The 15,302-nt window shown below is 62.9% G+C and overlaps 1 protein-coding gene across 1 annotated transcript in view; it reads right to left on the bottom strand.

Annotated features, from left to right (window-relative positions):
• The window catches only part of AFF1 (ALF transcription elongation factor 1), a 98,101-nt gene extending 94,715 nt beyond the window's left edge, over nucleotides 1-3,386 (bottom strand). The window contains exon 1 of the mRNA XM_054172521.1: nucleotides 3,310-3,386. Coding sequence (XP_054028496.1) covers nucleotides 3,310-3,326 — 17 coding nt within the window. The 5' untranslated portion in view covers nucleotides 3,327-3,386. The remainder of the gene's footprint in view (nucleotides 1-3,309) is intronic.
• Between the last annotated feature and the right edge of the window lie 11,916 nt (nucleotides 3,387-15,302).

The following is a 15,302-nucleotide window of genomic DNA, read 5'->3' as shown; positions in this document are numbered from 1 at the left end:
TAGAATAGAATAAGCCAGACCAGGGTGGGAGAGACCTCAGAGCTCATCCAGGCCAACCTCTCCCCCAGCACCATCTGAGCAACTCAAAAATAGAATCAACCAGGTTGGAAAAGACCTCAGAGATCACCAAGTCCAACCTGTCACCTAACACCTCCTGACAAATCAACCATGGCACCAAGGGCCTCAGCCAGGCTCTTCCTAAACACCTCCAGGGATGGGGACTCCACCACCTCCCTGGGCAGCTCATTCTCATGGCCAGTCTCTCTTGCTGGGAAGAACTTCTTTCTAACCTCCAGCCTCAACCTCCCCTGGCACAGCTTGAGACTGTGTCCTCTTGTTCTGGGGCTGGTTGCTAGAGAGAAGAGACCAACCCCCAGCTGGCTCCAACCTCCCTGCAGGGAGCTGCAGAGAGCAAGAAGGTCTCCCCTGAGCCTCCTCTTCTGCAGGCTAAGCAACCCCAGCTCCCTCAGCCTCTCCTCACAGGGCTGTGCCCCAGACCCCTCCCCAGCCTTGTGCCCCAGACCCCTCCCCAGCTTTGTTGCCCTTCTCTGGACACCTTCCAGCAGCTCAACCTCTTTCCTACCCTCAGGAGCCCAGAGCTGGACACAGGACTCAAGCTGTGGCCTCAGCAGTGCTGAGCACAGGGCACAAGGACTTCCCTGCTCCTGCTGGCCACACTCTGCCTGACCCAGGCCAGGCTGCCCTTGGCCTTCTTGGCCCCCTGCATCAAACACTTTCTTCCCTGCCCCGCTCCCCTTCCAGCTCAGGGGATGTGCTTCACTGCCCCCCAGAGCCTGCTGGGGCTGGGCCCCGGCTCCCATGTGCCCTCCTGCCCCCCAAGCAAGTGGCTGTGCAACCTCCCAGCCTCCAAAGCTTGTCCCTGGGCTTGGAGCCCAGCCAGGCTCCCAAGGCAGGCAGCAGCAGCACTCAGCTGGATGCTGCGACCTCCCTTCGCCTCTCGAAGCGCCGCGCCGATAATGCAGGTCAGTAAATCAGAGCAGTAAGCGATTGGACACGGGGAGAAAGAAGCAGGGAGGGAGGGAGGGCAAAAAAAGAGAAAGGATGCTGAAAAACTCCACCTTGGCCTCCCTGAAAGCACTCCCAGGCCTCCCCACCCAGGCAGAGGGAGCTGGCAGTCGGTGCTGGGGAAGAGTTCAGCTGTTAAGCAAAGCAATCCATCTCCCCTGCCTCCCTCCCCGCAGGGCTGAGGGCTCTGTCGTGTTGCAGTCGGCAATTCAAAGCCGGCTCTTGGCTCCAAAGCTGCAGCGAAAAGCACGGCCCTGACAGCACCCTGCCAGTGCCCAGCTCCTGGGCAGGATATGCCACCATTTGCAAGCCTGTTAGAGAACCACAGAGCTGGCAGGGCTGGAAGGGAGCTCAAGGCTCAGCCAGCTCCAACCCCCTGCCATGGGCAGGGACACCTCACACCACAGCAGGTTGCTCACAGCCACCTCCAGCCTGGCTGCAAACACCTCCAGCCAGGAGGCTGCCACCACCTCCCTGGGCAGCCTGTGCCACTTTTGGACTACAGCTAACAACTTCTTTCTCTGGATGGAACTGAAGCACCTAGAATCACAGATGGTCAGGGCTGGAAGGGAGCTCCAGGCTCAGCCAGCCCCAGCCCCCTGCCCTGGGCAGGGACACCTCACACCACAGCAGGTTGCTCACAGCCACCTCCAGCCTGGCTGCAAACACCTCCAGCCAGGAGGCTTCCACCACCTCCCTGGGCAGCCCGGTTTGGGTTTTTTTAGGGGTGTTTCTTCTTCTGCCCAGCCTAGAGGGGCAAGGCAAGAAGAGAGCCAGGGTGGCTGCTGGGGACTGGGCTTAAAGAAGCAGAAGAGGAGTCTCTCTCCTCTCTGCGGCGTTCCTGCAATGCCCATTAAAGCGTCGTAAAAGCTAAAAGGCTTTTAACAGGTCCCTTAAACAGCGCTGCTTCACCAGGTGCTGCGACTCCAGGGAAGCTCCCTCCCCTTCCCCCCCTCCATGCTGGCTGTGACATTCGCTCCAGCCACACTCTCCCCTCCCAGAGAGCCGGCGAGAAGTTGGTTCTTCCAAAGCACACCTCCTCGTTGGGAAGGGTTTAACCCAAACCCGCTTGGCTTTTGCCCCCCGACAGCAGCTACGGCGGAGTGCTCCCTGCGAGCAGCTCCCACCGAACCCAGCAGACAACCTGCTGCCGCTGCCCACAGCCCAGCTCTCCAGCTCGGAGCAGCTGCGAACCATTTACCGTCTGAAACACCGCACGGCATCACAAGGCTGAGCAAGCAAGACAGCAACACCCGAGTGCACAAGGGAGGAGAAAACACTTCCAAGAGCTGGTAACTTGCTACCAACCATTTACCGTCTAAAACACCGCACGGAAACACAAGGCTGAGCAAATAAGCGAGCAAACAAACAAGCAGGCAAGCAAGAAAGCAAGAGCCGAGTCCACAAGGGGGAAGGAAACACTTCCAAGAGCTGGTAACTTGCTACCAACCATTTACCGTCTAAAACACCGCACGGAAACACAAGGCTGAGCAAATAAGCGAGCGAACAAACAAGCAGGCAAGCAAGAAAGCAAGAGCCGAATGCACAAGGGGGAAGGAAACACTTCCAAGAGCTGGTAACTTGCTACCAACCATTTACCGTCTAAAACACCGCACGGAAACACAAGGCTGAGCAAATAAGCGAGCAAACAAACAAGCAGACAAGCAAGAAAGCAAGAGCCGAGTCCACAAGGGGGAAGGAAACACTTCCAAGAGCTGGTAACTTGCTACCAACCATTTACCGTCTAAAACACCGCACGGAAACACAAAGCTGAGCAAATAAGCGAGCAAACAAACAAGCAGACAAGCAAGAAAGCAAGAGCCGAGTCCACAAGGGGGAAGGAAACACTTCCAAGAGCTGGTAACTTGCTACCAACCATTCACCGTCTAAAACACCGCACGGAAACACAAGGCTGAGCAAACAAACAAGCAAGCAAGAAAGCAAGAGCCGAGTCCACAAGGGACAAGAAAACACTTCCAAGAGCTGGTAACTTGCTGGCCTGGGAGAGGTCGCCCAGGGAGCAAGGAAGATTTGGGTTTCCCCGATGAAGTTTACGCCGAGAGGAGGCAGTGGACGCCTCAGCCAACGAACACACCGACGAAATCCGCCCAGGACCTGCTCCCAGACCCATTCCTGCCAACCGCAGCGCCCAAACCCACAGCACCCCGTGCCCCGGGAGCAGCAGCGAGGGCATCGCCGACGGCACCGGGCTGAGCCGAGCACCCCACACCCCACCCCCCCTAGGAAACCCACCGGAGCCACACAAGTGCCTGTACGCCCTACCTCGACTGGGCAGCCATCGCGAAGTTTATTCCGCCCGGCGCCTTCTAGCCATGAGGTTCCTCTCCCCGAGCCGCCCCTTCTCTTCCATCTGCCGCCGGCCGGCGCCCGGCAGGCCGCCCGCGGGCAGTGGCAGCGAGTGCCCCCCGCGGTGCCCGGCCCGGGCTGGCTGGCGCGGGGCCGGCTGACACTCATCTTGATCGACATCCGGGCACCGCGCCCTCCCCGCGCCGGCTCGCCGCATTCCCGGCCGCCGGGGAGGGCGCCGGGGCCGCGGCGCCTCCTGCCGGGGGTGGGAGGGGAGCCCGGCGGGGCGGCGGGGGCCGGGCGGGGGGCAGCGCGGAGCGGCGCCGCGGGCGCCCGGCTGCCCCTACCCCGCGGCTGCCCCCGGGGCGGCGGCGCCCGCGGCACGCCTGGCGCTCGCCTCCCCTCGCCGGCCCGGCTCGCTTGGTACGGCCCAAGCTCCCGGCTGGACGTGCTCCGCCCGGCCGGGACGAGCGCTGGGTGCGCTGCGCCCGCGGTGCTGAGCGGGGAGGGAGCGCGGCCGTGGGGGCTGCTCCCTGCCGTGCGCCACGGGGAGCCGTAAGGCTTTCCCAGCACAGACTGTTCCTTCAGCTCGCCCAGTCCGGCCGTTCTCTAACGCTGCCCGGGCTGGGGCTCAGCACTCGGCACCACAGCTCTGCCTCTCCAAAACACCCCCGGGGATGGGCATTCCACCCCCTCCCTGGGCAGCCTGCGCCAGGCTTGCAGAACCCTCGCAGGGAAGGAGATTCTTCTAATGTCCAACCGAAACTTCCCCTGGGGCAGCCTGGGGCCATTTCCTCTCATCCCATCACTTGTTCCTAGGGAGCAGAGCCAACCCCCCATGGCTCCGGAAGATAGAATCATAGAAGCGTTTGGGTGGGAAAAGCTCTCTGAGCTCACCCAGTTCAACCAGCAACCCAGCCCCACCATGGCCACCAAACCCTGGCCCCAAGTGCCATGGCCACAGCTTGCTGCAACCCCTCCAGCCATGGGGACTCCACCACCTCCCTGGGCAGCCTCTACCAGGCCCTGACCACGCTGGCAGCAAAGAAATTCTTCCTCCTCTCCAACCTAAGCCTCCCCTGGCACAGCTTCAGGACATTGCCTCTGGTTCTCTCACCTGAGACTGGGGAGCAGAGCCCAACCCCCCCTGGCTGCAGCCTCCTCTCAGGGAGCTGCAGAGAGCAAGGAGGTCTCCCTCAGCCTCCTCTGCTCCACACTCCCCACCCCCAGCTCCCTCAGCTGCTCCTCCCCAGCCCTCTCCCCCAGCCCCTTCCCCACCTTTCCTGCCCTTCCCTGGCCCTGCTCCAGCTCCTCAAGCTCCTTCTGGCAGCCAGGAGCCCAAAGCTGAGCCCAGCCCTCAAGCTGTGGCCTCCCCAGTGCTGAGCCCAGGGGCACAATCCCTGCCCTGCTGCTGCTGCCCACACCACTGCTGCTCCAGCCCAGGCTGCTGCTGCCCTCCTTGCCCCCCTGCCCACCCCCTGCCTGCTCTCCAGCTGCTGGCTGTTGATCAGCACCCTGAGCTTTCTCTCTGCTGGGCACCTTTCCAGCCACTGTGTCCCAAGTACAGGGCCTGGCACTTGGCCTTGTTGGACCTCATGCAGCTGGCCTCAGCCTATGGATCCAGCCTGGCCAGGGCCCTCTGTAGAGCCCTCTGACCTTCAGGCAGATCAATGCTCCCAGCTTCATCTCGTGTATAGACTTACATCTCAGGGGCTGAGATGGGGGAAGGGGGAGAGGAGATGGGGGAAGGGGGAGAGAACCTGGGGGGGGAAGGGGAAGGGGGAGAGAACCTGGGGGGGGAAGGGGAAGGGGGAGAGAACCTGGGGGGGGAAGGGGAAGGGGAAGGGGAAGGGGGAGAGAACCTGAGGGGGGAAGGGGAAGGGGGAGAGAACCTGAGGGGGGAAGGGGGAAAAAACCTGAGGGGGGAAGGGGGAAAGGGGAAAGAACCTGAGGGGGGAAGGGGAAGGGGGAGAGAACCTGAGGGGGGAAGGGGAAGGGGGAGAGAACCTGAGGGGGGGAAGGGGGAAAGAACCTGAGGGGGGAAGAGGGAGAGAACCTGAGGGGGGAAGGGGAAGGGGGAGAGAACCTGAGGGGGGAAGGGGGAAAGAACCTGAGGGGGGAAGGGGGAAAGAACCTGGGGGGGGAAGGGGGAGAGAACCTGGGGGGGAACCTAAGGGGGAACCTGGGGGGGGGGGGGGGACCTGAGGGGAGAGGGGGAAACGGCGGGGGGGGGAACCTGGGGGGGAGGGGGGAACGGGGGTGGGGGGAACTGGTTCAGAGCTTTCAACCTGTTGCAGACACACAGAGACCCCAGATGGAAAGCCCCTCTGCCCATCCCAGCACAGGGGAAGCTGAGCACGCTGGCAGCCTTGGCAGGTGCCCGTGCTTGAACCTGCAGGCTCAGAACTAGGCACACACAGAGTGCAAACAGACTGTTATGCAACTGCTCCCGGCGCTGAGCACAGCTGCTGGCCTCCCTCGGGCAGCAGCAGCAGGACCTGTCCTTCGCTCTGGGTGTTCCTTGGCACCGCCGTGAAAACAAACTCCCCTGGCACCTCCTCCCGGCCGGCCGGAGCCTTCAGCCGGCGCCCCTCCGGCTTCCCTCGGCAGGCTCTCTGCAGCTCAGGCTTCCTCCCAGCGCTGCAGCACCGCCTCCCTCCTCCTGATCCGCTTCCAAGGCACAGCTCCTGCCCGGGCAGCCGGCAGGTAGCAGGGAAAGGACATCGAGACGTGTCCAGAGAAGGGCAACGAGGCTGGGGAGAGGCCTTGAGCACAGCCCTGGGAGGAGAGGCTGAGGGAGCTGGGGTTGCTTAGCCTGCAGAAGAGGAGGCTCAGGGGAGACCTCATTGCCCTCTACAACTGGAGGTGGTTGTGGCCAGGAAGGGGTTGGTCTCTTCTCCCAAGCAGCCAGCGCCAGAACAAGAGGACACAGTCTCAAGCTGTGCCAGGGGAGGTTTAGACTCGAGGTGAGGAGAAAGCTCTTCACCGAGCGAGTCGTTCGGCATTGGGATGAGCTGCCCAGGGAGGTGGTGGAGTCACCGTCCCTGGAGGTGTTCAAGGGGAGATTGGATGTGGCACTTGGTGCCATGGTCTAGCCATGAGGTCTGTGGTGCCTGGTTGGACCTGATGATCCTTGGGGTCTCTTCCAACCTTAGTGAGACTGTGATGCTGTGAGATGGTGAAAGAGCTTCTGCCGCGCTGGGAAGGCCATGCACAGAGAGCTTTACAAGCACAGGATGTTAGATGGTTTAAAGACACCTGAACTGTCACAGAGTCCCAGCCTGCAAGGGACCCCAGGGCCCCTCTGCTGCAGCCTCTCCAGCTCCCAGTGCAGCTGCACTGAGCTGGCTCAGCACCCTGGCAGGATGAGGCTCAAGCTGTCCCCTGCAGGGGACTCCACTGCTGCCCTTGGGAGATGATTCCAGCCTCTGGCTGTGCTCAGGGGGAAACCTTTTCCTCTGGAGCCCCCTGGGAATGTCCCCAGCAGTGCCTTGTCCCCAGCCCCCCTTGGCTTTGCCAGGAGGCTCCTTGTCCAAAGGCAGTCTCCATCCTGCTGGCAGCCTCCCTGGATGTGCTGCTCCATGGGGAGGAGGTCTCCCCTCAGCCTGCTCTCCTCCAGGCTGCCCAAGCCCAGCTCTCTCTCAGCCTCTCCTCCCAGGGCAGGGACACAGAGGATGGGGCTGGCCTGTGCTCAGCAGAGGTTCCTGAGTCCCAGCCTGAAGCCAGGCACTGCCTGCTGGGTGTGCAGGAGAGAGAGAGGGGAGAAAGGGATTTCCCTTAGCATGGCCTTGGCTCTGTCTCTGCTGTGAGCACTGCTCCAGGCATCACAGTGCTGAGCAGGGCTGTGCTGAGTGGGAGAATGTGGGGCTGAGACACAATCTGCTGGCCAGAAGGAGTCAGAGAGCTGCTCTGAGGCTGGCTGAAGGGAGTCCATGGAGCTCCTTGTCCAAAGGCAGTCTCCTTTGCAGGCTGAACAAACCCATCCCCAACCACAGCAGTGCAGTGGGGACCACAAAGTGATGGAGCTGCATTCCCAGAGGGCAAACCCTTGCCTGGGGAAGCATCTCCCCAGCCTGAGCCAAGGTCCAGATCCCCCAGGAGGGCCCCAGGGCATCCCCACTGCTGCTGTGCCCTCATCAGCTGGCAGGGGGTGATGGGGGAAGGGAATTCATCCAACTGCTGCTCTCAAAGCACAACCAGCTTAGACCAAGGTGCACTGAGGCTGGAGCTCCTGCAGTCTGTGCCCCTGTTCTGACTGTCATAGAATGGGTTAGGTTGGAAGGGACCTTCAGGATCATCCCCACCAAGGGCAGGGACACCTCCCCCCCAGCCCCAGCTTGCTCAGGGCCTCATCCAGCCTGACCCTGAGCACCTCCAGGCAGGAGGCAGCCACAGCCTCCCTGGGCAGCCTGTGCCAGAGTCTCCCCAGCCTCACTCTCAAGGATCTCTTCCTCCTCTCCACTCTCAGTCTCTCCTCTCCCAGCTCAAAGCCATTGTTCCTCAGCCTGGCCCTCCTTGTACAAAGTCCCTGCCCAGCTTTCTTTCAGACTCCTTTCAGATACTGGGAGGCTGCTCTGAGGTCTGCCTGGAGCCTTCTCCTCTCCAGACTGCACAACCCCAACTCTCTCAGCCTGGCCTTCAACACCTCCAGGCAGGAGGCTGCCACCACCTCCCTGGGCAGCCTGGGCCAGGCTCTCACCACCCTCCTGTCCAACAACTTCTTCCTCACAGCCAATCTCCAGCTCCCCACTTCTACTTCTGCTCCAGCCCCCCACTCCTATCCCTCCCTCACCCCCTCCAAAGTCCCTGCCCAGCTCTCTTGCAGCCCCCTGCAAGGCCACCAGAAGGTCTCCTGGGAGCCTTCTCCTCTCCAGACTCCCTTGGCATCACTCAGATCAGAATCAAGGACCTGTTGAAGGGGAGTGGAGCCCCTGTTAGCTCAGGCCAGAAAGACAAGATGCCATGATAAAGACATGCCAGACCATGAGTGTGGGGGGACAAAGCCCAGAGGGCCAAGGAAGAGCTAGGGCTGCAAGCTGCATTCAAATCATCAGGTCAAATGCATGGCCAGCAAGCTGCCCTCAGCTCTGCTGCCTGGGAAGGGAGCCCTGGCTTTGTTTATACCCAGAAATAGGTCAAACTCCTTCCCTTTTACCAGGCTCCTCAAAACATCTCATTTCAGTGCAGCACACCAGGTTGTTCAGACAGACACACACACACACTCACACCCTCCCTCATGTCCAGCCTGTCCTGTAATTACAGCCTGCCCTCCCAGCTCTGCTGACAAGAAAGCCAGCTAACCATGTGGTGCCACCCAGGAGTCCTAACCATGGAGGTGAAAAGGGGCAGCTGGATACTGTGATGCCTTGGGGTCACAGCTCCCAGGGTGCTGGGGGCTGGAAGAGACCCCTGGAGAGTTTCCTGTCCAAGCCCCCTGGCAGAGCAGGAGCAGAGGATCCAGCCCAGGGCACACAGAACACAGCCAGCCAGGGCTGCAGAGGCTCCACAGAAGGAGACTCCACAACCTCTCTGGGCAGCCTGCTCCAGGCCTCTGGCAGCCTCCCAGCCAAGAAGTTGCTCCTGATGCTGAGCTGGAAGCTCCTGGGCTGCACTTTCCATCCCTTGCCCCTTGGCCTGTGCCAGGGCACAGTGAGCAGAGGCTGTCCCTGTGCCTCCCTTCCTGCCCCCCAGCCCTCAGCTCCTGAGAGCCATTGCTCAGCTCCCTCTCAGCCTTCTGCTCTCCACACTCAGCACCCCCAGGGCTCTCAGCCTCTCCTCCCCAGGCAGTGCTGCAGTCCCTTCAGCAGCCTTGCAGCCTGCCTTGGCCTCTCTGCAGCAGCTCTCTGTCCCTCCTGAGCTGGGCAGCCCAGAGCTGGAGGCAATCTTGCAGGGGAGGTCTCAGCAGGGCAGAGCAGAGGGGGAGCAGAACCTCCCTGGCTCTGCCTGAAGCAGCCCTGGGTCACCTCATATGCAAAGGGCACTTCTGCAGCAGCTCAGGAGGCAAGGGCTGGGCTCCAGGAAGGAGGCATAGGAAGGTCCATGGAAACAGGAGGAAGAATTATTTCTCTGTGAGGATGCCAGAGCCCTGGGGCAGGCTGCCCAGGGGGTTGTGGAGTCTCCCTCTCCAGAGACATTCAAGACCTGCCTGGATGTGTTCCTGTGGGACCTGCTCTGGGTGACCCTGCTCTGGCAGGGGGATTGGACTGGGTGATCTCTGCAGGTCCCTTCCAGCCCCTAACACTGTGGGATTCAGGCTCTGCTGCCCCACAGCAGCAAGTCAATTGCTAACCTCTCAGCTTCATCAGCCTCCCCAGGTGCCAGCACCTTCCTTCCTTGCAGAATGCAGAGGCCCCAGAGCCTGCAGAGGTTAATCCTTGCAGAGCTGCTTGCATCCTGCCAATCCCAAGCCCTACAACAAACCTGTCCAGGGCTTGGCAGTCCTGGAGCCTTCCTCCCCCAGCAGCTGAGGAACTGCTGTGGCAGAGGAGAGCTGCAGCCACAAGCCCTGCATTTGGAGCAAAGGGGATGGATCAGGCTTATCCCCAAACTCCTGCTCCCAGAGCACAGCTGGAGAGGAAGCCAGATCCAGGAGGCCACAGAGGCAAGGATAGGCTCAAACCAGCTGAGCAGGGAGCTGTGTGCTGCAAGCAATGGCAAGCCTGAAGAAGGCTGAGGCAGCACAACTCTGCTGCCCCTGATTCAGCAAAGCTCTTCCCCCTAGCCTTGCTTCACAGCTCCTTCTGCAGCTGAGCACACCCCAGAGCCAAAGCTGCCTGCCAGCAGCACATCCTTGCTTGGCAGACAGGGAAAGGCTTTGGATTGCAGCAGCTCTGACCCACAGAGCACAGCTGCAGCCAGGCCAGAGGGGCAGCAGGGCGAAGGGAAGAAGCTGAGCACAGCACTGGCAAAAGGAGGGCAAGGGAGGGTATAACCAAAAGGACATTTTGACTCTGACAACAGGGGACAAAGTTGAGTGCAGCCTGCTGGGAAAGAAAGTGCTGTAGAGGTGTGCAGCATCAGGCCCTGCTGGGGAGAGGGGAGGAACACAGCCCCTCAGCCTTCAGGGCTTGAAGTGAAGGAGACAGGCTTGAAAGCAGCAACCAGCAGCTCCCAGCAGCCAGCCTGCACTGCAGCCTGCACCCTGCCTGCTGCTGCAGCTCCCAGCAGCCAGCCTGCACTGCAGCTTGCACCCTACCTGCTGCTGCAGCTCCCAGCAGCCAGCCTGCACTGCAGCCTGCACCCTGCCTGCTGCTGCAGCTCCCAGCAGCCAGCCTGCACTGCAGCCTGCACCCTGCCTGCTTCTGGCAGCTCCCAGCAGCCAGCCTGCACTGCAGCCTGCACCCTGCCTGCTGCTGCAGCTCCCAGCAGCCAGCCTGCACTGCAGCCTGCACCCTGCCTGCTGCTGCAGCTCCCAGCAGCCAGCCTGCACTGCAGCCTGCACCCTGCCTGCTGCTGGCAGCTCCCAGCAGCCAGCCTGCACTGCAGCCTGCACCCTGCCTGCTGCTGCAGCTCCCAGCAGCCAGCCTGCACTGCAGCCTGCACCCTACCTGCTGCTGCAGCTCCCAGCAGCCAGCCTGCACTGCAGCCTGCACCCTGCCTGCTGCTGCAGCTCCCAGCAGCCAGCCTGCACTGCAGCCTGCACCCTGCCTGCTGCTGCAGCTCCCAGCAGCCAGCCTGCACTGCAGCCTGCACCCTGCCTGCTGCTGCAGCTCCCAGCAGCCAGCCTGCACTGCAGCCTGCACCCTACCTGCTGCTGCAGCTCCCAGCAGCCAGCCTGCACTGCAGCCTGCACCCTGCCTGCTGCTGCAGCTCCCAGCAGCCAGCCTGCACTGCAGTCTGCACCCTGCCTGCTTCTGGCAGCTCCCAGCAGCCAGCCTGCACTGCAGCCTGCACCCTGCCTGCTGCTGCAGCTCCCAGCAGCCAGCCTGCACTGCAGCCTGCACCCTGCCTGCTGCTGCAGCTCCCAGCAGCCAGCCTGCACTGCAGCCTGCACCCTACCTGCTGCTGCAGCTCCCAGCAGCCAGCCTGCACTGCAGCCTGCACCCTGCCTGCTGCTGCAGCTCCCAGCAGCCAGCCTGCACTGCAGCTTGCACCCTACCTGCTGCTGCAGCTCCCAGCAGCCAGCCTGCACTGCAGCCTGCACCCTGCCTGCTGCTGCAGCTCCCAGCAGCCAGCCTGCACTGCAGCCTGCACCCTACCTGCTGCTGCAGCTCCCAGCAGCCAGCCTGCACTGCAGCCTGCACCCTGCCTGCTGCTGCAGCTCCCAGCAGCCAGCCTGCACTGCAGCCTGCACCCTGCCTGCTGCTGCAGCTCCCAGCAGCCAGCCTGCACTGCAGTCTGCACCCTGCCTGCTTCTGGCAGCTCCCAGCAGCCATTTCCATCATAGAGTCACAGAGCTGGCAGGGCTGGCAGGGACCCCAAGGCTCAGCCAGCCCCAGCCCCCTGCCCTGGGCAGGGACACCTCACACCACAGCAGGTTGCTCACAGCCACCTCCAGCCTGGCTGCAAACACCTCCAGCCAGGAGGCTTCCACCACCTCCCTGGGCAGCCTGTGCCAGGCTCTCACCACCCTCCTGGCCAACAACTTCTTCCTCACAGCCAAGCTCCAGCTCCCCACTTCTACTTCTGCTCCAGCCCCCCCAGGCCTATCCCTCCCTCACCTCCTCCAAAGTCCCTTCCCAGCTTTCCTGTAGCCCCCTTCAGATCCTGGAAGGCCACCAAGAGGTCTCCTGGGAGCCTTCTCCTCTGCAGACTCCCTTGGCATCACTCACCCCTCACTCCTGAATGCCTTCAGATGTTCCATAGCCAGCCTGAGAGTTCATCAACAGTTGGAAAAAAAACCAGAAGGCTTTGCCAGCCCTTAGGTGGCTCTGGCACTGGAGCTGCCAGGGAGCATCCTGTGCAGTGTGTTCAACATCCTGAGGTCTGTTCCAGTTGCATCAAGATAACATCTCTGTACAGAACACAGTGTACCCTTCAGATTCCCTCCAGCTGTCAGATGCATTTTGTGCTGACAGCCAAGCCCTGGGTGAGACAGGGAGGTGTGCAGGACACTGAGCAAGTCAATGCCTGGGACTTTGGGTTGCTTTTTTACAGGGCAGAATAGAATCAACCAGGTTGGAAAAGACCCTTGGAGATCACCAAGTCCAACCTCTCCCCCAGCACCATCTGAGCAACTCAACCATGGCACCAAGGGCCTCAGCCAGGCTCTTCCTAAACCCCTCCAGGGATGGGGACTCCACCACCTCCCTGGGCAGCTCATCCCCGTGGCCAATCTCTCTTGCTGGGAAGAATTTCTTCCTAGCATCCAGCCTAAATATCTTGGCCTTGAGCAGCCAAGTCAAGCTGGGAGGTGTCCCTGCCCCTGGTGGGAGGTTGGAGGAGATGAGCTCTAAGGTTGCTTCCAACCTGAGCCATTCTGTGATCCCTGCAGGCCCCACTGGGATACTGGAAGGCCACTCCAAGGTCTCCCTGGAGCCTTCTTTTCTCCCAGCTGAACACAGCCCCTGCACATCAAGGACAATGCTTCCAACATGTCCTGAGAGCTGCCAGCACTGCACAGGGCTCTGGGCTGGCTCTGGGCTCCTGCCCAGCCCAACTGGCCTTAGAATCATAGAATCATAAGGCTGGAAAAGACCTCAGAGAGCATCAGGTCCAAGCTGTCACCCAACAGCTCCTGACAACCAAACCGTGGCTCCAAGTGCCACAGCCAAGCCCCTCTTGAACACCTGCAGGGATGGGGACTCCACCACCTCCCTGGGCAGCTCATCCCAGTGGCCAATTCCTCTTGCTGGGAAGAATTTCTTCCCCACCTCCAGCCTAAACCTCCCCTGGCACAGCTTGAGACTGTGTCCTCTTGTTCTGGTGCTGGGGGCCTGGCAGAAGTGCCCAACCCCCAGCTGGCTACAACCTCCCTGCAGGGAGTTGGAGAGGGCAATGAGGTCTCCCCTGAGCCTCCTCTTCTCCAGGCTCTGCTTGGCTCTCTGGGCTGCAAGTGCTCCCTGCTGGCTCCTGGGGAGCTTCTCCTCCCCCAGCACCCCCAAGGCCTTTCCTCCAGGGCTGCTCTGCAGCCAGTCCCTGCCCAGCCTGGATCAGTGCCTGGGATTGCCCAGCCCCAGCTGCAGGACCTTGCATTTGGTCTGGTTGAACTTCATGAGCTTGTCCTGGGCCCAGCTCTGCAGCCTGTCCAGGTCCCTCTGGATGGATCCTTCCCTCAGCTCCCTGGTATAATGCCCTATAAGAGCTGAAGCTCTTCTCCCACTCATTGGCACAGCTGCAGTGAGGGGTGGAGGAGATCATTGCTTTCCAAACCATCTCTGAACCTGCCACAGCACTTGGGAAGCCAGGAGTGAATCCAATTCATCCCTACCTGCTCCTGCTGCTCTGGCTGTCTGCAGGTTCCATTCTGACACTTCCATTTGGGCCAGCTCACCTGGAAGAGACCAAGCACACAGTCAACATCTCCAACAGCAGGCTGCAACTCAGCAGAGGCCACCCAGGCTTTGCTTCAAGGGTCAAAGCCCAACCCAGGAGCATCCTTCCACAGAGTCAGCAGAGGAGGGGGTGGGGGGAAGGGAAGAATCGAGCAGAGACACCAAACTCTTCAGTTTCATTACAGAGCAGCGAGGGCTGGAGCTGCTGTCCCAGCAAGCCAAGGAAGGCCCTCTGAACATCTAGGTGCAGGTCTGTGTGCCTGTAGGTGTGCTGCACCCAAACCCTCCAGCTGAAGGTGGCTCCCCCAAACCATCCTGCACTGCACGCTTCAGAGAGACACAGTAGGGATGAGCAGGGCTGGAGAGCCCGGCGGCCCGGGGGGCGCTGACACCCAGCGGGGCCGGCGAGCCCGCCCGGGGGGCGCCGACACCCAGAGCGGGGCTGGCAGCCCGGGGGGCGCCGACAGCCAGAGCGGGGCTGGCGGCCTGGGGGGCGCTGACACCGAGCGGGGCTGGCGGCCCGGGGGGCGCTGACACCGAACGGGGCTGGCGGCCCGGGGGGCGCTGACACCGAGCGGGGCCGGCGAGCCCGCCCGGGGGGCGCTGACACCCAGAGCGGGGCTGGCGGCCCGGGGGGCGCTGACACCCAGCGGGGCTGGCGAGTCCGGGGGGCGCTGACACCCAGAGCGGGGCTGGCGAGCCCGCCCGGGGGGGGCTGACACCGAGCGGGGCTGGCGAGTCCGGGGGGCGCTGACACCCAGCGGGGCTGGCGAGTCCGGGGGGCGCTGACACCCAGAGCGGGGCCGGCGAGCCCGCCCAGGGGGCGCCGACACCCAGAGCGGGGCTGGCGGCCCGGGGGGCGCTGACACCCAGCGGGGCTGGCGAGTCCGGGGGGCGCTGACACCCAGCGGGGCCGGCGAGCCCGCCCAGGGGGCGCCGACACCCAGAGCGGGGCTGGCGGCCCGGGGGGCGCTGACACCCAGAGCGGGGCTGGCAGCCCGGGGGGCGCTGACACCCAGAGCGGGGCTGGCAGCCCGGGGGGCGCCCGAACCCAGAGCGGGGCTGGCGGCCCGGGGGGCGCTGACACCCAGAGCGGGGCTGGCAGCCCGGGGGGCGCTGACACCCAGCGGGGCTGGCGAGTCCGGGGGGCGCTGACACCCAGAGCGGGGCTGGCGGCCCGGGGGGCGCTGACACCCAGCGGGGCTGGCGAGTCCGGGGGGCGCTGACACCCAGAGCGGGGCTGGCGAGCCCGCCCGGGGGGGGCTGACACCGAGCGGGGCTGGCGAGTCCGGGGGGCGCTGACACCCAGCGGGGCTGGCGGCCCGGGGGGCAACGACACCCAGAGCGGGGCTGGCAGCCCGGGGGGCGCCCAACCCAGAGCAGGGCTGGCAGCCCGGGGGGCGCCGACACCCAGCGGGGCCGGCGAGCCCGGCCCGGGGGGCAACGACAGAGAGCTCCCAAACAGAGAGGGACATGGGGGTGCTGATTGACAGCCACCTAAACATGAGCCAGCAGTGTGCCCAGGGGGCCAAGAAG

Source organism: Dryobates pubescens, chromosome 24 (assembly GCF_014839835.1).
Source record: "Dryobates pubescens isolate bDryPub1 chromosome 24, bDryPub1.pri, whole genome shotgun sequence".
Lineage (NCBI taxonomy): Eukaryota > Metazoa > Chordata > Aves > Piciformes > Picidae > Dryobates > Dryobates pubescens.
Note: the sequence above shows the minus strand (reverse complement) of the source record. Positions and strands in the feature narration are given on the sequence as shown.